Source organism: Felis catus, chromosome C1 (genome assembly GCF_018350175.1).
Source record: "Felis catus isolate Fca126 chromosome C1, F.catus_Fca126_mat1.0, whole genome shotgun sequence".
Taxonomy (NCBI): domain Eukaryota; kingdom Metazoa; phylum Chordata; class Mammalia; order Carnivora; family Felidae; genus Felis; species Felis catus.
This window is the reverse complement of record NC_058375.1, coordinates 12,261,371-12,283,290: the sequence shown is the minus strand read 5'-3', so window position 1 is coordinate 12,283,290 and position 21,920 is coordinate 12,261,371. Positions and strand designations below refer to the sequence as shown.

General features: G+C 55.7%; 1 protein-coding gene across 1 annotated transcript in view; it reads right to left on the bottom strand.

Moving 5' to 3' along the window:
- The window catches only part of PADI1 (peptidyl arginine deiminase 1), a 38,434-nt gene that overhangs the window by 14,262 nt on the left and 2,252 nt on the right, over positions 1–21,920 (bottom strand). Inside the window, exons 2-8 of the mRNA XM_003989525.3 lie at positions 6,594–6,774; positions 5,398–5,470; positions 4,716–4,777; positions 3,272–3,389; positions 3,001–3,126; positions 1,147–1,319; positions 894–997 (exon numbers count right to left, since the gene is read on the bottom strand). Of these exons, the coding sequence (XP_003989574.2) occupies positions 894–997; positions 1,147–1,319; positions 3,001–3,126; positions 3,272–3,389; positions 4,716–4,777; positions 5,398–5,470; positions 6,594–6,774 (837 nt within the window). The remainder of the gene's footprint in view (positions 1–893; positions 998–1,146; positions 1,320–3,000; positions 3,127–3,271; positions 3,390–4,715; positions 4,778–5,397; positions 5,471–6,593; positions 6,775–21,920) is intronic.

Here is a 21,920-nt window from a genome sequence, read left to right as displayed (position 1 = left end):
CAGTTGGCGCTGGGCCCCATGTGGCCCCTGGGTTTCGGGGTTTGAACACAGCCCCTGCCCTAGAGAAGGCAGGTGATGTCCCCAGATCATATCCGGTGGTAGGCGCAAGGGGCGGGGCAAGCCCAGGTGGGTGGAGACCAAAGGCGGGCCACCAAAACCAGGTGACAGCCACGGAGGAGGTGGCCCCGGGGACTGGGTTAAGGTGGCAGCCAGGGGGCAGGGAGCCCCCTTTACTCCTGCCCCTTTGGCCTACGCAAAGGAATCAGGGTGGGGTTCGTGAGCAAACGGAAAGAAAGAATTCCCCTCCAAATACCCACAGAGCAAACCTGTTTCTCTACACCATCCCGGCCTTGTGACTTATGTTCCAAGTCAGCTGCGGCCCTTCCCACTGGTCTGACCTCTGACGCAGGGGCCTCGAGTGGCCTCGCCCATCAAGGCCCACCTGTCCATGAGGGGACTGACGAGGATTCTGGGCCACACAGGACTAGGATCCCAGGCTGGGCCGGGGCTCATGGCAGACACCAGCAGCTGGGTCCCGTGTTCTCCTCAGCCCCGCAGCACCCCACGCCAGAGCGAGGCTAGGACTCCCGCAACCCCCGGCTGCCCGAACAGGGCCTGGTCTCACCGCCCGGACTAAGTCTGAGCTGTTCCAGGGCTGCTACAGGCAGGACAGGGTAGAGGCAGGGGTGCTGAAGCTTGAGCCGGTGACCTCAGCTGGGGGCCTTAACCGACTGGCCCAAGCCAGCCTGCTGCTATCCCGTACCCAGCCTGCGCCCGTGGGTGCCCTCGGTGAATCCACCCAGGGAGTGAGGGCCCAGCCCTGGACACGGCATTCTGTTCCTGTCTCTACCGGTCCAGAGATGGTGGGATTGCGCAGGAGGGTGAGGCCTCACCTGCACGCGTACAGCTCCAGGGGGGGCTGGGTGTTGGGGGTCATGATCCAGGGGGCCACGCGGAAGGCCACGGTGTCTGTGAAGAGGGGCACCTCAGGCAGAGTCTGGGGGGCGAAATGAGGACTAAGTGGGCCCTGCGGGGAGCCCCATCAGGCCTCAAGATCCCCCAGCCCCCAGCCAGCCCGGCCCCGGGGACTCCAGACTGGTCCCCCGAACCCTCAGCCCCCATCCCAGCCACCGGCACGGTACCTACCCCCGTGTGCACCAGGCTGACACTGAGGGAGACCAGCCCCAAGAAATCAACGTCGGGGAAGGCGAGTCCCTCCACAAAGAAGCTGATCTTCCGCTCCCCCGGCTGCCGCTCAACTTCGTAGGACAGACGCTGAGGTCCCAGTACCTGCTTGTAGTCCTCAAGGGAAGTCCCACCTAGGGGGAGCGAGAGTCAGGGGCCAGTGCTGGGACAAAGGATGGGAGGAAGGACACCAGAGGCCCGGAATCCAGGGCCGAGCCGACTACGCCTTCGTGTTAGATCTACTTGGCCGCTCCTCTCTAGCTTGGCCACGCGCAAGCTGTGTGACCTCGGCTCAGTGACTCAACCTCTCTGAGCCTCCATTCCTCGCCTATAAAACGGCTGGCAGCATCTCTTGGGATCAGCATAAGCTTTAAGTCAGATACGGGGATAAAAGCAGGCGCCACAACAGGTGCAAAATACCCAAATGCCCATCAACGGAGGAATGGGTGAACAAAATATAGTATGTCCACACAATGGTATGTTTTTCACCCACAAAAAGGAATGAGATGCTGACACCTGCTACGATGCGGGCGAACCTTGAAAATATTATGCTGAGTGAAAAGCCAGACGCAAAAGGCCACATACTGGATGACTCCGTCGACAGGAAATGCCCAACATCGGTGGATCCGTAGGGACAGAGAGTGGCCAGATCAATGGCTGCCTAGGACTGGGGGCAGGGGAGGGGGAGTGACAGCTGAGAAGTATGAGGTTTTCCCTGGGGGGTGATGACCCTGTCTTGGAACTGGACGGGGGTGGTGTTCGCACAGCCGTGAGGACGTGTCAAGGGCCGCTGAATTATCCACTTTCAAATGGTTAATTTTGTACGATGTGAATTTCACCTTCATTTATTTATGTATTTTTATTTTTTTTTAATGTTTATTCATTTGTGAGAGAGAGAGAGAGAGAGAGAGAGAGAGAGACAGAGCACGAGCAGGGGAGGGACAGAGAGAGAGAGAGAGAAGGACACAGAATCCGAAGCAGGCTCCAGGCTCTGAGCCGTCAGCACTGAGCCCGACGCGGGGCTCGAACTCACAAACCGCGAGATCGTGACCTGAGCCGAAGTTGGACGCTCAACCGACTGGGCCAGCCAGGCGCCCCGCCCAGCCCCCACCTTCATTTATTTTTCAAAGTGCCTGGCCCACAGTACTTCTGTCCTGCGCCCCTCTGTCCCCCCGGAAGGTGTCTGGGAAATGTCACCCTGGCATGCTCTCACTCACAGCAGGAAAGGCTATGGGTTGACTGACTGAGACTTTGCTCATGTTCCGGTATCACGGTGTTTCCGAGCGGGCCGTCTGCCTAAACTTCCACCAGGGGGACACGAGGAGGAACGTTCGGGCTCCTGCCAGGCTCATTCAGCCACAACAACAAGTTCTGGGTCAGTTTGAACAGAGGACGGTAAGGAGGAAGAGGGAAGGGAAGAGGAGAGACCTCTTGCCATTTATAAAAAGGAGTAAAGGCAGCTCAGGGTTAAGTTCACCCAGCCTGGACGGAGCTCACCCCGTGCTGACCGACCGGAGGAGGGGCTCTGGAGACCTGGGTTTGAAGCCTGCTCCACCCCAGTCGGCTGGGTGACCTGGAGACGGTGGACGCGCGCGCCTGAGCCTCAGTTGGCCCCCTCTGTAAAACGGGACTCGTTTCCGACCCTCCTTCTTAGGTAACATGCGGCGAACCGCCTGAAGATGCCGGAAGATGCCGGAAGATGCCGGTTATGGAAGAGGCCGGAAGGGAGCGGGGATAGGGGTCAGAGAAGAAAAGAGCTTGGGAAGCAGAGAACGAGTGGAGCAGGGGGGAAAGCAGCCCCACCAGGCCACTCACCCCTAGCGCAGAAGACCCCCACTCTTCTGGAATCAGAAAACGGCACATCCAAGACCAGCTTGTGGGTGTTGAAGAGGCTGTCTGGGCCGTCGCAGCTCAGCACCATGGGGGACATGTCCTGCAGGTCTGGAGAGAGTGGCACCTGGAGACCACTCTCCCTGCACCCCACCCACAGGCTCCCCCCTCCACCCCGCAAGCCTCCACCACCCCACGCCACTACCCTGGACACCACCCCCACCCACCCACGCACACACACACCCCAGTCACACACCATCCAGTGTTGCCAGCTGGCTGTTGGTGAGGTCGGGCCCCGCGGACACGACACTGTCCCGGTCACAGTTCACCAGCAGGACAGCCCCATAGCCCTCAGGGCCCCAGCGCCAGGTTTTCTGTGGCAAAACAAGAGACTGGGGGGTCAGTGGGACCCGGATGGCCTGGGAAGGGGCTCTGGAGCTGGCTAGAGCTGGCTGCTTCTTTAAAATGGAGACTGCTGTATTCTGGGTTTGCTTAAAGATTTAAAGAGGCATCGTAGATGTGGGGACTGGCGTTTCAGGTGTCTAGACCCAGATCCACCCCACTCTTGTATAGTGAACAACCTGGGCAACCATACCCAGGGGCCTCACCCGGCCATCACACTGGAGGAGGAAGGGTGGTGTCGCCATATCCAGAAACAACCTCCACCAACCTGCTGAGCTTTGGCCCTGCCTGGGGGACAGAGGCTACCTCACCCCGACCTTGATGGGGCTGGACAATCCCAGGGAAACTTTCTCCGTCTCAGCACTGTCCTGGGCCCTGTCGCATAGACATCTCTGGCACCTACCCTCAGTCCTGCAGGCCCTGCAAAGAGGTCTAAGCAGAGGTGGGAAAGATAGCTGGAGCCCCGCCTCTGGTCGCAGCTCTCCCTGACACACCTCCACTTAATGCCCACCAGACCCCACAAGGCAGGGCTCACTTGCCCCATTTCACAGAGAAGGAAAGAAACGCTCTGGGAAATGAGCCTTAAGTCCCATAGGTCAGATTCAAACTCCTATGGGCGACTTCAGAGGGCCACTGCTAACCCATATGGCACTCTTGTCCACCTTTCTGGGTAAATGTTGCCCTGTGCTTGGGCACTAGACATGACTTGTATCATAGCCCCACTCACCCGCTTAGCCAAGCAACCTTGTGCAGTGAACAACCTGCGCAGCCATCCATGGCTACCCTTCCCCATCTTGTCCTCAAAGCCTGTCCCTGTGGCCCAGGCTTTCTCTCTAGGGTCTTTCCCTATAAACTATACCTTCTACCCTTCCAGGATGGCTTCCAGATACTTGCCCTGCGGTAATGTCTCGAACTCACGCCACCCTCCTCCTCACTCTCTGGGGTCTAACTGAGGCTGTCGCCCCAGCCTCCTCTGTCAGAAGCCTTCAGTCAGTCACTCAGCGACCTTTTATGAAGCACCTACCACGTTTGGGGGTCCAAATACAGCCAAGGAAATAGAAGGCGCATCAAGCAAAAGACCCAATCCCAACTCCAAAGTGGCACAAGAGAGGCTCAGAGAGGGTCTCACGGGAGTCACGCAGCATGTCGATCGCACGGTGGAAGTGACGCCCACCCGTGCCCATTTGGCAGGTCCCCACATGGGTTCCCTACACTCTCGGCTACCACAGACCCTAGGAGCCACCACCCCCAGGTTTGCCTGTCGACCGCGCCATCTGGGGGAGCCAGGAGACTGTCACCTTGTCGTCGTGGTTCCTCTTCACCTTGCCCGTGCGACCCGTGTCGACATCCAGGGACACGTCTGAAAAGGGATGGAGTGGGGCTGCCAGGGGCTCACCCGGTCCCGTCGTCAGACCCATGACATCCCGGCCGAGGCAAGCTTTGTTCATGAGACCCAGGAAGCCCTGTTCTGGGGACCATACCCAATGCCTGGGAGGCCGGGGGACCGTGTGGCCGCGCCCCCTGGTTCTGGATATTGGAGGGACCCAGTCTCGGGCTCTTGAAGTGCATGCTCCGGGCGGCCCTGACTCTGGCAGTTGGGACGAGGCCCGGCTTCTAGGTGCTGGCTCTGCGGTCGGAGCCTGCTGCCCGGGCTCTGGCCGAGGGCGGCTCGTGGCTCAGGGAATCTTGGGGTTCCGACAGCGTGACATGTGGGAGAAAGGCCTCCAGAGAAAGGAGTCCTATGGTGGGTCTAGCTGGTGACCTGTGGGCAGTGCAGTTTCTAGATTCTGGTGGCCCTAAGTCTTGCTGGGTCTCCGTCCCTGAGGTTCTAGAACGAATGGAAGGCCTCTGAAGAAGCTCCTTGCTGGTGGAGGAAGATGGCCATGGGCCTTGCACTGAGGGGTTCCCCTAAGACCCTCAGGGGGGCAACATGGAGGGGGGAGGGGATATAGGGGAGCCGGGGGTGGGGACAGTACTTACCGACAGCGGTAAGGTAAAGCACGCTGTGGCCCAGGGCGCCAGCCTCCTGCCGCCCGAAGTAGGAGACCTTCACCTGTGGGGACATCGTCAGCCCTGAGCCAGCACGGCCACCCCTTCAGAGGTGGCAGTGGCAGAGGGAGTAGGAGGGACGGTCCTGCTGAGAGGTGGGGACCCCTGGGCACCCCAAGACGCTCCCCGCCGCAGAAGGTCTAAGATTCACAGTCTCCCGGCTTGGACTCAGGGCTGCCTCCCCGGTCCAGGGCCGGGCTGAAGAAGCAAGCAGGGCCCGGCCGTGCGGGGCGCATCCCAGAGGGAGCAACGAGACCCTCGGGAATCCGTGGAGACGTCAAAGAGGACAAAGGAGGGAAGGGGCCGCCGACGCCATTGACGCAGGCAAGTTACTCGGCCTGTCTAGCCTTCTGTGTCTTCATCTGGAAAGTGGGACATCCCCCCAATAAAAGCCCATGGTCACGGCTTCTCCCACGGCCCGGAACGCACGCCAAGGGCTCCACCCAGGGAGTCCAGGCCCCCAACATGGCCCCAGGAGTCCAGGCCCATTCACAGTGGGGCCACTCCGGTCCCCTCCCCCCCCTGCGGGCATGCAGCTAGGAAGCAGAGGAGGTAGGATTTGAACCCTTGGCAGGCTCCAGGGCCCCTGCTCTGGAGGGGGAGAACAGCCGCACAGCCTCTGCCTCTTGCCTGTCGGGGGAGAAAGGGCCAAGTCAGTGACCCAGTGGGTCGCCGTGCGTGCCGTGGGTGCCCGGGGGTGAGTGACGAGGGCGTGATCCGTGAAGGAGAGAAGCCTTCCTTCTCCCTTCGCCACGGGGACACACACACATCCGGGAAGGCACCTGCGTCTGCGTGCACGCGCGCATGCGTGGGCCCGCGGTGTTGCTGCGGGGTCCCGCCCGCTACGGGGGCTTGTTTCCGGGTCTGTGTGTAGGCCGGGCACGGGGCTTAGTGGGGAGGTGCTTGTGAACTTGAGGGGACGCGCAGGCGGGCTGTTTTTATGGGCGTATCCATCCGCGCGTGTACGTGTGACGTTGCGTGTGCGGGGTGTCTGTGGCGCTGGATCGGGACGCGTTACGTGGACGGAGGTGTCAGAGGGTGATACGTGGGTGGGGTTGAGCTTGGGTGGGGGTTGGGAGATGCAGCCTCTGACTGTGGAGACGGGGCGGGGAGGGGGGGTCGCTTACCTTGAGATCATGTAAGGCCTTACTGGCCGCGTCCACGGATACGGTCACATCTACGTTGGCGTCCAGGGGCCAGTGGGTCTTGCCTGTGGGCACTGTCACCCGTGCTGGGTCATAGATCACGAACACCTCCACTCCGGGGCTCCCGGAGACCCCGAAGGTCTCGGCACCCTTGGGCACATCACTGATAGAAAGGAGAGAGGGCGGTTTCCGGGGGACTCAGGACGGAGGCCGCAGCAGGGTAGTGGGGGCTGGGGCAGCCAAGCGACACAAGCCTCAGCATCCCCTAACCTGCCACTGGCCAGGAGACCTGCCCAGCGGTGCATCAGGCAGCCTGGACTCCATCCCAGCTCCCCACTGATTCCCCAGGACCCCGCCCTGGGCACCTTGTCCTCTGGCCTCAGTCTCCCCGACTGTAACCTGAGGGGTTGGAGCAAAGCGTTGGCTCTAGTGACAGGGCCCCTTCAGCGGACCCTGGGTGGAATCCAAGAGGCCGCGGGGCATGAAGCTGAGCCACGGTTTTAACCCCCGCACGCTGACAGTGGTCCCCGAGGCTCCAGAGAGCGGAGACCGCCAACCTCTGGAGACCCCACCCCCCACCCCAAGGCTTCCCGTTCTGATACTTGCAAATTCTCCAACCCAACAGGGAATCCACTTGGCCATCCACCTCTCACCACCTGACGGCCGGGCAGCCTCCTCACTGGTCTCCCTGGCCCCACCCGTGCCCCCTCTGTTCCACACACAGCACACTTGAGCAGATTGTGCTGTTCCTTCGCTCAAAAGCCGTGGCTCCTGTCCCACAGTAGCTTACCAGGCCTCCTGTGATGTGCCCCCTGCCACCTCCCTGACCTTCTCCTCCCCCACTCTGCTCCCCCTCATCCTCTCTGCTCCAGCCACATTGACCTCCCTGCTGGTCCATGAAGCTGCCAGTCTGTCCTGCCTCAGGGCCTTTGCACTGACTGTTTCCTCTGCATAGGATGCTCTTCCCCCAGATATCCACAGGGCTCATTCCCTTACCCTCTTCAGGGTTCTGCTTAAAGGTCGCCTTCTCAGTGAGCCCCCCATCACTCCATTTAATGCTGCACCTTGCCCCCACCTTCTCCCCCTCCACCCTATCCCTCTGATAGCTAGGCCCCAGGGTTCCATGAGGCTCTTGGCCATGCGGAGCCCATACCCTAAAGGGGAAGTTGAACAACAGAACTATGCGTCAGTGTTTCTTCGTCCCCCTACATGTCAGGGCTCTTCCCTGCCGTTCCCCAGGACAGAGCCATCAGCCTCAAGGCTCAAGGTCAAGTCCTCTTGCAGACGTCCGCCTGTCTGCCAAGATGCTGGGCCAGAGGGGTCCTGCCTCTATCCTTTCCTGGGCTGCTGAGAACCCAGCCAGATATTAAACCCTCTGGAGAAACCAGACACCCCTCCGAAACCGCCACCACGGTCACCTGCGCCCATCAAACTGCCTCCATTGACAATGTTGATGGGGGTTGTAGTTATAAGAACCCCAAGTCCCACTCAGTGCCTGGCTCCCTGATGCTCAGCACGGCCCTGCAGGGCAGTTATCACTCCCCTCATTTCTCAGAGGCAGCCGGGACGGAGAAGAGACTGGAGCCCTGCAGGCCGCTGGCCAGACCCGCCCCCGCCACCCCCACTCATCCCCATGAGCCATGGTACCTTCGGGAACCCCCATCTCACACGCCCTTTGTCCTCGTTTAAACAGCACGGGAACCCAAGTACCCCCTGATCTTCACCCTCTGATCTGACCCCGCCTCCCATCCGCCCCCACTCCCGGACCATCCCATGTGCCACCAGGTGTGCGGGGGGGGGGTGGGGGGGGGTGTGGGGGGGGGGCAGCTCATCACGTCTCAGAGTGTTTCCTTGACCTTCCTGCAGCCTCAGAAACCTGCTCCCCACAGTGGGCAGCGTCCCCTTGCACCCTCTCAACGGTGGCCAGTTCCCCCTCACTCCCCCCCGACCGGGCCCAGAGGTGGGTGGGGGTCCTGCGTGATCTTTCTTCCCTGTCACTTCCAGATCGTTGTCACTCTGCCCTCATTCCTGGAGGGGGCCGACGTCTGCCACTACCTACAATTCCAGAAGCCAGGTGGGTGATGGGCCGGCACCGGGCATCCCAGTGCCTGACCTCCTTCCCCAGCGACCCTGTCCTCCACCCTCTCCCAGGGCAGACCCTAGACTTTGTCATCACTGAGAACTGCGCCCACCACAGACTCCCCTACCAGCAGCCCGGGGATTCCTCCTGCCCACCTGCCAGCTCCCTCCCCTAACACACCAACCCCATGAAGCCCCCAGCTCCGCAGCCACTGAAGGGGGAGCCCTCACCATCCCCCCTGGGCAGCCCAGGGCTGCCTGTTCTCCCTCCCCTTCGCAGGCTCAGAGTCCCTAGCCTGTGTCACAGTCACTCCCCGGCACCGCTTGACTCTGTGCGCCTTGCTCTCCATCCGACTGCCTAAGCACCGCCCCCGCCCCCGTCAAACTGCCTCCCTCCCCACTGTGCACCTGCACCCACACAGTTGACCGCAGCCCACCCAGATTCGCCATCTCTGTCCTCAAGGGACCCTTGTCACTGCCCAGCAGCCTTACAACATTTCTGGGGGCTGGACAGCCTGGGAGGGAGGGGCTAGGGTGTCAGGCCGATTTTGGGGTTCCATCTCCAGAGTTCCGGCTCTGAGCCCTGGGGCCAGGCTTTGGGGCCTGGGCTCTGCGTTCTGACGTCCGAGTGGAACCTGGGTGTGGCCCTAGAATGACCTGGTGCTCAAGATGGGGATAGGACTGGGCCGCCCCGAATTTCTCCCCCCGCTTCTTGCCTACGACCCCCACCCTTCCTCTACAGGAAAACGCCTCAGAAGTTGAGTGTGCTTGCCGTCCGACTCTGTCTCCCTGTGGTCCCTGTGACCTGCCACTAATCAGGGACATAAATGTGGATTGATGTTTTCATTTGTGTCCAAGAAGAAAATGGAAGGAGGGGCGCCTGGGCGGCACAGTCGGTTGAGCGTCCGACTTCAGCCAGGTCACGATCTCGCGGTCCGTGAGTTCGAGCCCCACATCGGGCTCTGGGCTGACGGCTCGGAGCCCGGAGCCTGCTTCGGATTCTGCGTCTCCCTCTCTCTCTGCCCTTTCCCCGCTCATGCTCTGTCTCTCTCTGTCCCAAAAATAAATAAACATTAAAAAAAGAAGAAGAAAATGGAAGGGAAGCAGTGAAGACTTTCACTCCGTCGGTGCCTCGGGCAACCTCTTTGCTGAGTCAGCTAATGCTGGACTAACAGCTCCCCCCCCCCCTTTTGTGCTAATCTCAACCTAACACACCTTTAAAGTTAATCTGCATTGATCTCCTTTCCTTCATCGATAAAGCAATAAATGTGAGTCCTGGTTTGTAGCCTTTGCCAATTTCTGTGGTACAGAGGCTTCCAGCAACAGCCACATTCAAGTTGCCAATGTAACATCAACGAATTCAGAGTTGCAAAGAAATACACGATCACACCTGATGTGTAACTAGTTCTACCGGACGGACGGACGGATGGAGGTGAATGATGTCGGAGCATAGATCTCAGTAGAGTCCAGTAACATCGTAAGGAAGCGGTGCGTTTTGAGTTATTACCCTTGTTTTAAATATCATTTATTTGATTGCAAACATGTAGAGTTTCATTTTAAATACTGTCATGGCTGTGTTTAGCAGCAGGCTGGTAAACTTCCTAAAAATGGGCAATGAGGTGCTCTTAGGGAAGGACCCTGCCATACTGCTACAAATAGGCCCTGTTCACCTCTCTCCTAGCCTTCTCCAAAGGAACTCACGGCCCTTACCAGGTGACGTTCCCTGGGGAAAGGAAATAATCAGACTTTTCTGGTTTTAGTAGACACTGGCTCTGAACTGAGGCTAATTCCAAGAGACCCACATGTCACGGCCACCCTCCAGTCAGAGCAGAGGCTTTTAGCAGTCAGGTGATCAATGGGGTTAGCTCAGGTTCAGCTCCCAATGGGTCTAGTGGGTCTCCAAACCCATTCTATTGGGGGGTGGGGGTTATCCCCAAACCCATTCTATTGGCTGGGGGTTATCCCCCAGATCCGGAACACATAATTGGAGTAGACACCCAACGACAGGCAGGGCCACCTTACAGACATTCCTATGAGTGTGTCCCAGGGGGCTCCAGCCCACGTGGCCCCAGGGCTTGGTGCTCAGTCCTCTCTGGTGACACTCATCCCCTTGATGATCTCCACCTGCCACACTGAGATGCTTAGAAACCCCACTTTCCATCTCCAGACCCTTATAGCGAACTGTTTTTTGAACATCTCCCTTAGGTGAGTAACAGACATTTTAAATTTAATGTGTCTGTATATAAGCATAAAGGGAACAATCCAGCAAGAAGATACAATTTTAAATATTTATGCCCCCAACATGAGAGCACCCAAATACATGCAGCAGCTAATAACCAACATAAAGAAGGTAATTGATAGTAACACAATAATAGTAGGGGACTTTCACACCCCTCTTACACCAATGGACACATCATCCAAATAGAAAATCAACAAGGCAACAGTGGCTTTGGATGACCCATTGGACCAGATGGATCTAACAGATATATTTGGAACATTCCATCTTAAAAGAGCAGAATGCACATTCTTCTCAAGTACACATGGAACGTTCCCCAGAATAAATCACATATTAGGCCACAAAACAAGCCTCAACAAATTCAGAAAGACTGTAGTCATACCATACATCTTTTCTGATCACAACACTATGAAACTAAAAATCAACCACAAGAAAAAATCTGGAAAGAACACAAACACTTGGAGGTTACATAACACGCTTCTAAACAAAGAATGTTTCAATGAATGAAACAAGAAATCAGAGGAAATTAAAAAGAAATACCTAGAGACAAATGAAAATGAAAACACAACTGTCCAAAATCTTCAGAATGCAGCAAGAGTGGTTGTAAGAGGGAAGTTTATGGCAGTACAAGCCTCACTCAAGAAGCAAGAAAAATCTCAACTAAACAATGTAACCTTACACCTAAAGGACCTAGAAACTAAAAAACAAACAAAGCTCAAAACCAGTAGAAGGAAGGTAATGATAAAGATCAGAGCCAAAACAAACGAAGTAGAAACTAAAATGACAATTGAACACATCAGTGAAACCAGGAGCTGACTCTTTGAAAAGATCAACAAAATTGATAAACCTTTAGCCAGACCTAAAAGAGAGAGAGAGAAAACTCAAATAAACAAAATCAGAAGCAAAGAGGAGAAATAACAAGGGACACAACAGAAATACAAAGGATTATAAGAGAATATTATGAAAAATTATGTGCCAACAAACTGGACAACCTAGAAGAAACGGATGAATTCCTAGAGATATACAACCTACCAAAAATGAAACAGGAAGAGACAGAAAAATCGAACAGGACAATAGCCAGCAATGAAATTGAATCAGTAATAATAAAATAAAATAAAGCTCCCAACAAACAAAAGTCCAGGATCAGATGGCTTCACAAGTGAATTCTACCAAACATTCAAAGACAAGCCAATACCTGTTCTACACAAGAGAAAGGGAAAAGACCATATTATCGTTTCAAGAGAAGCAGAAAAGGCATCTGACAAAGTTCAACATCCATTTGTGACAAAACCCCTCAACATGTAGGTTTAGAGTTAACATACGCCAACACAATAAAGGCCTTAAATAGAAACCCACAGCTATGATCATACCCTATGGAGAAAAACTGAGATCTTTTCCCGAAGGTCAGAAACGAGACGAGGACGTCACTCTCCCCACTTCTATTCAACATAGCACTGGAAGTCCTAACCACAGCAACCAAGCAACAAAAAGAAAAAAGCATCCATATTGGTAAAGAAGAAGTAAAATTGTCACGATCCTCAGACGACATGATACCATATATTTAAAACCCTAAAGGCTCCACCAAAAAACTACCAGAGCTGACATATGCATTCAGTAAGGTTGCAGGATACGAAATCAATATACAGAAATCGGTTGCATTTTTAGACGCTAATAATGAAGCAGCAGAAAGAGAAATTAAGAAAACAATTCCATTGACAATTGCACCAAAAATAATAAAATACCTAGGAATAAACTTAACCAGGGAGGTGAAAGACCTGTAGTCTGTTAACTATAAAACACTGATGAAAGAAATTAAAGATGACACAACCAAATGAAAAGATATTCCGTGCAGCTGAATTGGAAGAACAAATCTTATTTAAATGCCCATACTTTCCAAAGCAACCTACGGATTTAATACAATCCAAAATACCAACAGCATTTTTCACACAATAGAACAAATAATCCTAAAATCTGTATGGAACCACAGAAGACCCTGAATAGCCAAAAACGATCCTGAAACAGAAGAACAGAATTAGAAGTATCAAAATTCCAGATATCAAGATATACTACCAAGCTATAGTAATCAAAACGGTGTGGAACTGGCACAAAAAGAGACACGTTGATCAATGCAACAGAATAGAGAATCCAGAGGGGCGCCTGGGTGGCTCAGTTGGTTGGGCGTCCGACTTTGGCTCAGGTCATGATCTCGCAGTTTGTGGGTTCAAGCCCCGCGTCGGGCTCTGTGCTGACAGCTCAGAGCCTGGAGCCTGCTTCGGATTCTGTGTCTCCCTCTTTCTCTGTTCCTCCCCTGCTCGTTCTCTGTCTCTCTCTGTCTCTCAGAAATAAAATAAACGTTAAAAAAAATAAAAAAAGAATAGAGAATCCAGAAAAAAAAGCCCACAATTACATAGTCAATTAAACTTCAACAAAGGAGTCAAAAATATGCACTGGGGGAAAAGAGTCTCTTCAACAAATGGTATTGGGAAAACTGGACAGCAACATGCAAAAGAATGAAACTGGACCACTTTCTTACACCATCCACAAAAATAAAATCAAAATGGGCTAAGGACCTAAATGTGAGACCTGAAACAATAAAATTCCTAGAAGAGAACATAGGCAGTCATTTCTCTAACATCGGCCATAGCTGCATTTTTCTAGATATGTCTCACGAGGCAAGGGAAACAAAAGCAAAAATCAGCTCTTTGACTACAGCAACATAAAATACTTCTGCACAGCAAAGGAAGCAATCAACAAAACTAAGAGACAACCTACTGAATGGGAGAAGATGGTTGCAAATGACATATCTGATAAAGGGTTAGTATCCAAAATATGTAAAGAACTTATACAACTCAACCCCCCCCCCAAAAAAAAAACAAATAATCCAATCAAAAATGGGCGGGAGACATGAACAGGCATTTCTCCAAGAAAGACATCCGGATGGCCAACAGACAGGTGAAAAGATGCTCCACATCACTCATCATCGGGGAAATGCAAATCAAAACTACAGTGAGAGAAGCTCCTGGGTGGCTCAGTCAGTGGATGTCCAACTCTTGATTGTGGCTCAGGGCATGATCTCAGGGTTGTGGGATCGAGCCCTGCCTTGGGCCCTGAGCTGAGCATGGAGCCTGCTTAAGATTCTCTCTCTCCCTCTCTCTCTTCCCCTCGCCTTCTCACTCTCTAAGAGAAGAAAGAAAGAAAGAAAGAAAGAAAGAAAGAAAGAAAGAAAGAAAGAAAGAAAGAAAGAAAGAAAGAAAGAAAGAAAGAAAGAGTAAGATATCACCTCACACCTATCAGAATGGCTAAAATCAAAAACACAAGCAATAACAAGGACTGGCAAGGATGTGAATGCGAACTTTTTGCGTTTTGGTGGGAACGCAAACTGGGGCAGCCACTCTGGAAAACGGTACGGAGGTGAGTCAAAAAAACTAAAAATAGAATTACCATAGCATCCCGTCATCCCCCTATTGAGTGTTTACCCAAGCAACACGAAAACGCGAATTTGAAAAGATACGTGCCCTGTCGCAGCGTTATTTACCAATCGCCAAATTATGGAAGGAGCCCAAGTGTCTATCACTAGACGAACAGTAAAGAAGATGTGCTATGACACGTGTCGTATACCCATGCGCACAGTGGAATATTAGTGAGCCATAAGAAAGGACAAATCTCGCCGTATGCGAACGTGGCTGGATCTAGAAAGTACATTGCCACGTGACATAAGGGCGGATACCAAACGATTTCAGTCATGGGTGGAATTTAAGAAACAAAACAGAGGAACAAAGAAAAAAAGAGAGAGAGAAAGCGAAAAAACAGACTCTGAACAAAAAACCTGATGGTTACCAGAGGGGAGGTTACCCGTGGGGGGATGGGGGAAATAGCGGATGGGACGGAGAACATACTTATCCTACGGAGCACTGACGGGCGTACAGAATTCTTGGGTCGCTGTATCGTGCACCTGGAACTAGCCAACCCTGCATGTTAACTATACTGGAATAACTAAAAGAAGGGGAAAAAAAGACCTCCTACTCTAGAACACGATAATAAGAGAAATAAATAAGTAAATAAATGTAAAGCGTCCAAAACTGCACTCCTACTTCCCCACCCCTGCCCTGTCCAAACGTGCCCAGCACCTTGCACTGCCTCTCCGTCCTCAAGTGCATCCTGGGGTGCCCCCCTCCCCCCTTCCCTCCCACTCACACCCAGCACCCCAGCAGACCCTAACGCCTCCGCGTCCACATCATCTCCAGAGCTGACACTCTCACCTCCTCCACAGCTAACGCCCTGGTGCGGACCACCAATTGCTTTCACGCGGATTTTGTAAAATGGCTGATCTCCTGCCGCCCTCGGTCTGTTCTCGACACGCTTTTTTTTTTTTTTTTTTTTTTTTAAGTGCCACGGTGTCCCTCCTGCTGGTAAGCCTTCCACAGAGCCTCTGTGGTCTGCCCCCAACTGGCTTCCTGGCCATGTGACTCCTCTCCCCCTCCCAAAAACCCACCTCCTTGCTCCCCCTCCGGCACACTCGGCGCACTCCCACCCCAGGCCCTTGGCACGTGCAGTTCTGGTTAATCACAATGTTCGGCTCGCAGATATCCACCGGGGCCTCGCTCCCTCAGCTCCTTCTCCGAGACGTCGTCTCTGCCCAATTTAGGACAGTGCGATAGAGAGGACACCACGAACCCCATGCTCCCTAGCCCCGTGACCCAACGTCATTGCACCCGACATCTGCCCATTTTGACATATTTGCTTCTTGCCTGCCCCTCCCGTTTCTCCCTCTAGAATGCAGCCGTTTCCTCCACACACACACACACACACACTTGACTCTCTCTAATGCTGCTGTCACCTGAGCACCCAGCTCAGCGCCTGGCCTGGAGCGGGAGCACAATGAGCCCTTGTGTTCGGGATAAACCCCGGAACCCAAGACTGCCCTGGATTTGAATCCAAACCTCCTGGCCCCAGAGCCTGGGCCCGCTCATCCTGAGAGCGAGTAGGCGTGAGCCCCGGGCCCCCAGCTGGCGGCAGAAAGGTTCCTGGCTTGTGGGAGCCTTTCAAGGGGAGCGGGGTTCCAGGGGACCAGTCCCCGGCTTCGGGCAAAAGTTGACATTTCCAAGTCACGGCCCTGGCGCAAAGCTCCCTTATTTGGAGTAAGAAATAATAGAAACAGGGAGGACAACAACGGGGACAAAAGCAGAGGGGCGAAGAGCGGACCTTCCGAGCCCAGCCTGCTCCTCGCCCCCCACCTTGCTCAGTCACTGCGTCTCAGCGCGCAATCTCCGGGGTGCTGGGAGATCGGGCTCGGTTTCTCTCCTCCCTGCAGGCGGCAGATGAGTCCCTCAACGGCCGCCTCTGCAGGTCTCCCCTGCCCTGTGCCCACCCACCCGCCTTCCAGGCTCTGTCACTCACATCCAGGCAACTTCCCGTGCCTGGGCTGCCTCTCGGGATGGAAAAGGTGTAAAAGAGCCAAGGCTATCCCACCAGGAGCTTCGCAGACTGGGAGGGAGAGGGAGAGGAAGGGAACCCCCGGAGGGGCTGCTGTTTCTCCCTGGTGCCCACACTGGGCAGGTGACGCCAGGCAGGCACTTGCCGCCTCAGATTCTCATTCGATGCCATCCGCCACCCACGAACCCGAGCCCCGGGCCTCGATGAGAGGGTTCGCAGCGCCCTTTCCTCATCGCTGAGGCTCCCGGATCTGCGGGCGGGGCCGTGGATGCAGGGCGGCTCTTGGGGGTGTCGCCAGCGGGCGTGGGAGGTTGTGGCGAGCTCGGGGCCCACCCGCGGCGGTGGCAGGAGCCTCTCAGGTCACACCTACCCGCCTGCTTGCCTCCAGGGGAGTCTCACCCCGCAGCCCCCAGATCCAGCCCAAACTCACAGTCAGGTGAGGTAATGGGTTTGAAAGTACCCCTTAGATCAGAGGGTCTGAGTCATTACCATACATGTAACCACTGTTGTCTTTATCATCATTTCCGGGGCCCTGCCCTTGCCCTCTGCTTCCCCAGCGCCCTCCTCCTGTCTCTGCAGGGGCGGGGGATGAGGACGGGGAAGGGGGAGGAGAAAACTTCTGCGTGCTCGAAGACCCGTTTCAAATGCCACCTCTTCGGTGGAGGGAATTGTGGGCTCTGTGCGGAGCATGATGGGCGACCTCAAACCTGGTCACTCCACTGCCCTGGGCCTCTATTTTCCCCCTCTGTAAAATGGGCTTGATCCAAAGAGCTACTCCCTAGGGCTGTTGGAGGGATTCCATGAGATGATGCATTTAGAGCGCTTGGCACACCGTGGGTGCCTAAGAGGCATGAGGTTGCCCTTGTCACCGTTACCTTTGCCCCCCCCCCCCCGAGCCCCCTACCAGCCCAGGCCACTCGGGCCAGATCCCGGTGTCCTCTCCTTCGTGTTCCCACGGCACTGGTTCACACCTGCCCTGGGGTCCGTTCACGGTTTGTCGGTGTCGCCCAGAGCAGCGTCCTGCCTGACTCACCCTGCACGTCCCCGCACCCCACGCCCCAGCCCGGGCCCCGGGGACCAGGTTAATAAAGAGGCTGCAAGGAGAACAGAGTAGATTCCTAGAGAATCTCGCAGAAGGAGGCGCAGAGGGTGGGACGAGGAATTTCAAGTCAACGGGCAATTCCCCGCCAGGCCCACCTGCTCTGCCAAGGCGTGCGCCCACCCCCCTGGTAGGGCATAAGGGTGGCATGTGCCACAGGTAATACTGAGGTGGGGTGGATCGGGGGTGGCATTTTCAAGCACCTACCATGGGCCAAGGCACGTGCTCAGTGTTTGATGCTCATGATCTCATCCGTCCTCTCAACAACCCTCCCCTGTATGTGCTGCTGTCCTCATTTAGCAGATGAAGAAACCTCAGAGAGGTTAAGTAACTTTCCCAGGGTCACACAGCTGGCAAAGGGAGGAGGGAGCAGCAGGTTTGTCTTCTCTCTTGTGCTGTCCTGGCTGACGTTAAAAGGAACGCGGGTGCCCTGAGCACGTCCCCAGCGGGGACCGGAAGGATGAGATCGCTGGGGAAGAGACAGGAAGGGAAAAGGACAATGTTGAAACTTCGCAACATGAGCTCCTCGGTATGGTTCCTCGGCAGTGGACAGGCGAGGCCTAGGGCAGCATGTGGGGCACTGAGTCAGGAAAGTCATGTCCCCTCCTCCCACACACGCACCTGAACTTTACAGGGGTGAGGTCAGGGAAGGCCAAGAGGGCAGCACCCGGGAACTCCTGGCTCCTGCCTGCCCTAAAACAACGAGCCTGTGAAGTATCTGCATAGGGCTCGGGTCAGAAAGGGATCTCGGAGATCATCTTGGCCCGCCTCCTGCCCGTGGTAGGGCTCTATGCTTGAACACTTCTTATGACAGACAACTCACTCTCTCACACCCCTTTGTGTTTTGACAGCTCAGGTAATTAGAAAGCTTTTCCTTTTGCTTAGCTGCACCCTGCCTCCCAGAAGCTTCCTCCCACTGGGGTTCAGCAGGCCACACCTTCTCTCAGCTACTCAGAAACTGACTGCCTGACCTCTAAGGACAGGAGAAACACGGCAATCCTGGACGAGTCTCTCCCGTGCCCTCTGTCATACCTGCCACTTGGACTTCACCAGCCCCCGGGGATAGAGTTCGGAGGTCTGGGGCCCCTCTTCCCAGCCTAGGGCCCGGGCGGGAGGGCAGAGTGGTGCTGACCCGGTCTCCGGGGATGGGAGCATCGTGGCAAAGGACCAGTGCGCCCTGGAGGGTGGCCCAGGGCCCGGTGCTGGGGAGAGGCGAGGGCAGGAGGGGAGAATAATGCAGAATTGGAGGGAAAGGCTGAAAAGCAAGGCAGCGGGCAGCTCTCAAGCAGACCAGGCCGGGCAAGCCTCACGCCCGGCCAGCCACCTGCCCACTGGATGCCCCCAAGGTGCCACCTTCCAGACACCCTAGACTTGAAGTTTTCTAGACTGAAGCCACAAGAGATGCCATAGGGCCAGCCAGCAGGACCCAGCAAGTCCCTTCTGATGCGGCCAGCTCTGTGAGTGCTTCTGCTGGGAGCCAAGAGTCCCACAGAGCTGGCCGGCCCCCACGGGCTCCAGTCCCAAAGGACGGCAGCTCGCCAGGGGCGCACGGAGCTTCCTGCGAGGGCTGCGGGCTGCTCGGCCTCAACACGCATTCCCTGAGCACCTGCTGGGCACGGGGAGGGCGGAGACGGGTCACCCCGGCCCTGCCCTAGGGGGGGTCCACACGGCACAGGTGATCCACAGTCTGCACCACACTTTGACCCCGTTCTAATTCCATCCCCCCCCCCCCCCCCGCTGAGCTCCTCTCTTCATTTGACAGAAGACGTCTTGAAATTCAAAGGGACCCAGTGCATGAGCTGAGATTGGACCCCACTCGGGGCCTGACTCCAAAGCTCAGCCTCCGCCTCGACCGCCCCTCCGCCCCTGGAACTGACCCAGCAACACAGAAGATTCCCAGCTGACGAAGCCTTTGGGGTCGAACTCAGAGAATCTAGGGTCGGGCACACCTGGATTCAAATCCCAGCTCCAGCACGGGAGGGCCGGGTGACTTTGGGCAAGTCTCCCGACCTCTCTGTACCGCGGTTTCTTTGTCTGCAAAGTGGGGATCATAGTTGCCCGCGTCTCACAGGCTTGCTGTGACATTTCACTGCCCACGGCCGTTACCGTCACAAAGAGCGTGGGGAACGGGCGGATCCTGGAGAGAGGGCTGGTGGCTAAGAGGATCCTGGTACCTCCCTTCACTCGCCCACTTGACCGAAACTGTGGATTGTTAACATCCTGAAGTCCTTTTTGCCCTCAGACTAGTTTGGGGAGCCCCTCACCAGCGGGTACAGGCTGGATCGCCTCCAGAGTCAAGGTTAGTTTGGGAGCCCCTCACCGGCGGGTACGGGCTGGATCGCCTCCAGAGTCAAGGTCGGCGTGGAGCTGTTCCGTAACATCTGTTAAATGACCGCTGTGCGCCCTTGGGTAAAAGGCCACAGAGGGTCCTTCAACTTCCCGACCCTGGTGCGGCTTTCTCCTTGGACCTCCCGGGGTGCTGGCAGTGGCTGGCAGAGGTCGGGGAGGGCAATGACTGGCACCTTACAGACCCCACGTCACGGGCAGGCATTTTCTCCTAAATCTAGGGTGCGACCGTATCCTCTCCCTCTTTCCTTCCTTCCCAGAGATAATGATTATGGGTAAATTCTGCTCTGTCGTTGTTCAGGGAGGACGCACCCAGAGCCTGGAAGGAGGCCCCAGGCTGGGTAGGCCTTCTTTCAAGCGGACCCCTGCCTTCCTGGGAGTGGGGGCTAGAGGCGGGGAGGGGTGGACAGCTGTCACCCACAGGCCTCCCAGCAGAGGCAAACCAGGGGCAAACCTCCCCGCGAGAGAGCCTTGAATGGGGAGTCAGCCGTGAGTTACTGCTTCCCTGTCCCCCGCAGGCCCCCCGTGTGCGGAAGGAAAAGCAAGGGTGGCTGTGCTTATGCGTGTTGTGGACTGTGGAATTCCTCATCTGTAAAACGGGGCCCAAATTCGCAGGTCACAGCAACAAAAAACGTTACCCCCACCTAGCATGGGCGAAACAGGCGCCGCGCTCCCCGGGGGGGGCCGCCGTCCTAGGCTGGGTGGCGATTTGCCAGTTCCTTCGAGCCCCACATCCTACCCACCACACCTTCAAGCATCAGGGCCACCTGACAGAGCTGAACAGCTGCTTAGCAGCCCCAAGAGAAGGGAGTGGATGCTTCTCTGGACGGAGCAAAGCTGAGGACATGTCGCAAGGAGACCATTTGGGGGGAGGGGGGTCAAGAGGAATCGACCTCACACGTGAGCAACACCCCCATTCCTCGTGTCTCAAGTGTCCTCTCGGGGTCCCCGGCTGGCCCGCCCACCAAGAAAGGAAGGGCAGGGACTGGGAGAAGGGACAGCGGGGGGTCGGAGGTGACGGGAGCTGGAAGGGCAAGAAAAGGTGAAGAATGAGAATGGAAAATGATGAAAGGGGCGGGGAGGGGAGGGCAGAGTGGCTGATAGGGAGGGTCCCGAAGTCTCAAACGGCAGGTGGCCAGGGGGACCAGGGAGGCAGGGGCACCTGTAGGGTTAAGGAGTGGCTGACCTCAGAGGTCCACCCAGATGCCAGCATTTTCTGTTCCAAGAACCCACCCGCCCCCCCCCACCCACATCCGGACAGCACGACACGCCGGCCCGTCACCCCTCCGTGGAACACAGGGAGGACCCTGGCCTCACATTCGCCAGACACCTCACACTTAAACTGTAAGATTACTTCTAATAAAGGAATGCCGGGTCCCAGCCTGGCTCTCGGAGCCTGTCAGTCATGACGAATTAGTGTCTGCATCAATCCTGTAATTATCCCATGAGCAGCACAATTATGCTTCATTGTACTTCTGTGCAAGTTAAAAGCATCAATTTACTCCATGTAAACATTAAGAATATATATATATATATATATATATATATATATATATACATATATATATATACACACACACATATATATATGTATATATATATATTTCACCACAAGTTTCAGAACTCTGTTCTGGAGCTTTCCTTCTTTGAAATACACAGAACCGCAGGAAAAAGCAGCCAGCAGCCTGGGGCCTCACGCTGGCTCATCAGAGAGGCCCTGCAGAGTGCCCCCTCCCTGCACACCTCCAATCCTACCCGTCCGATAGGAAGCGTCTGTTTTGCTTTGATGCTTTTGTGCAGGGCTCGGGGAGGCTCGGGGAGGCTTGGGAGAGATCCAGGAGAATGTCTCTGTCCCCCCGCCAGCCAGCCTTCTCCTCCATTCCAGAAAATAAACATTCATTATGGCCTCTGGGCAGACAAAGAGACCAGACCGCACCAGGCATGGATTCCCCACACTGCCCACCCCCTCTTGTTTGGCCTGAGTCCTCCAGGGGCCACCTCTGAGCAAGGACAAGGACCACCAGGGCAGTCTGACCAGACCTGGAGGGTCAGGGTGGTGAGCTAGCCCGCTGGGGGGAGGGTGGGGGGGGTTGGGTCAGGGCAGTGAGCTAGTCCA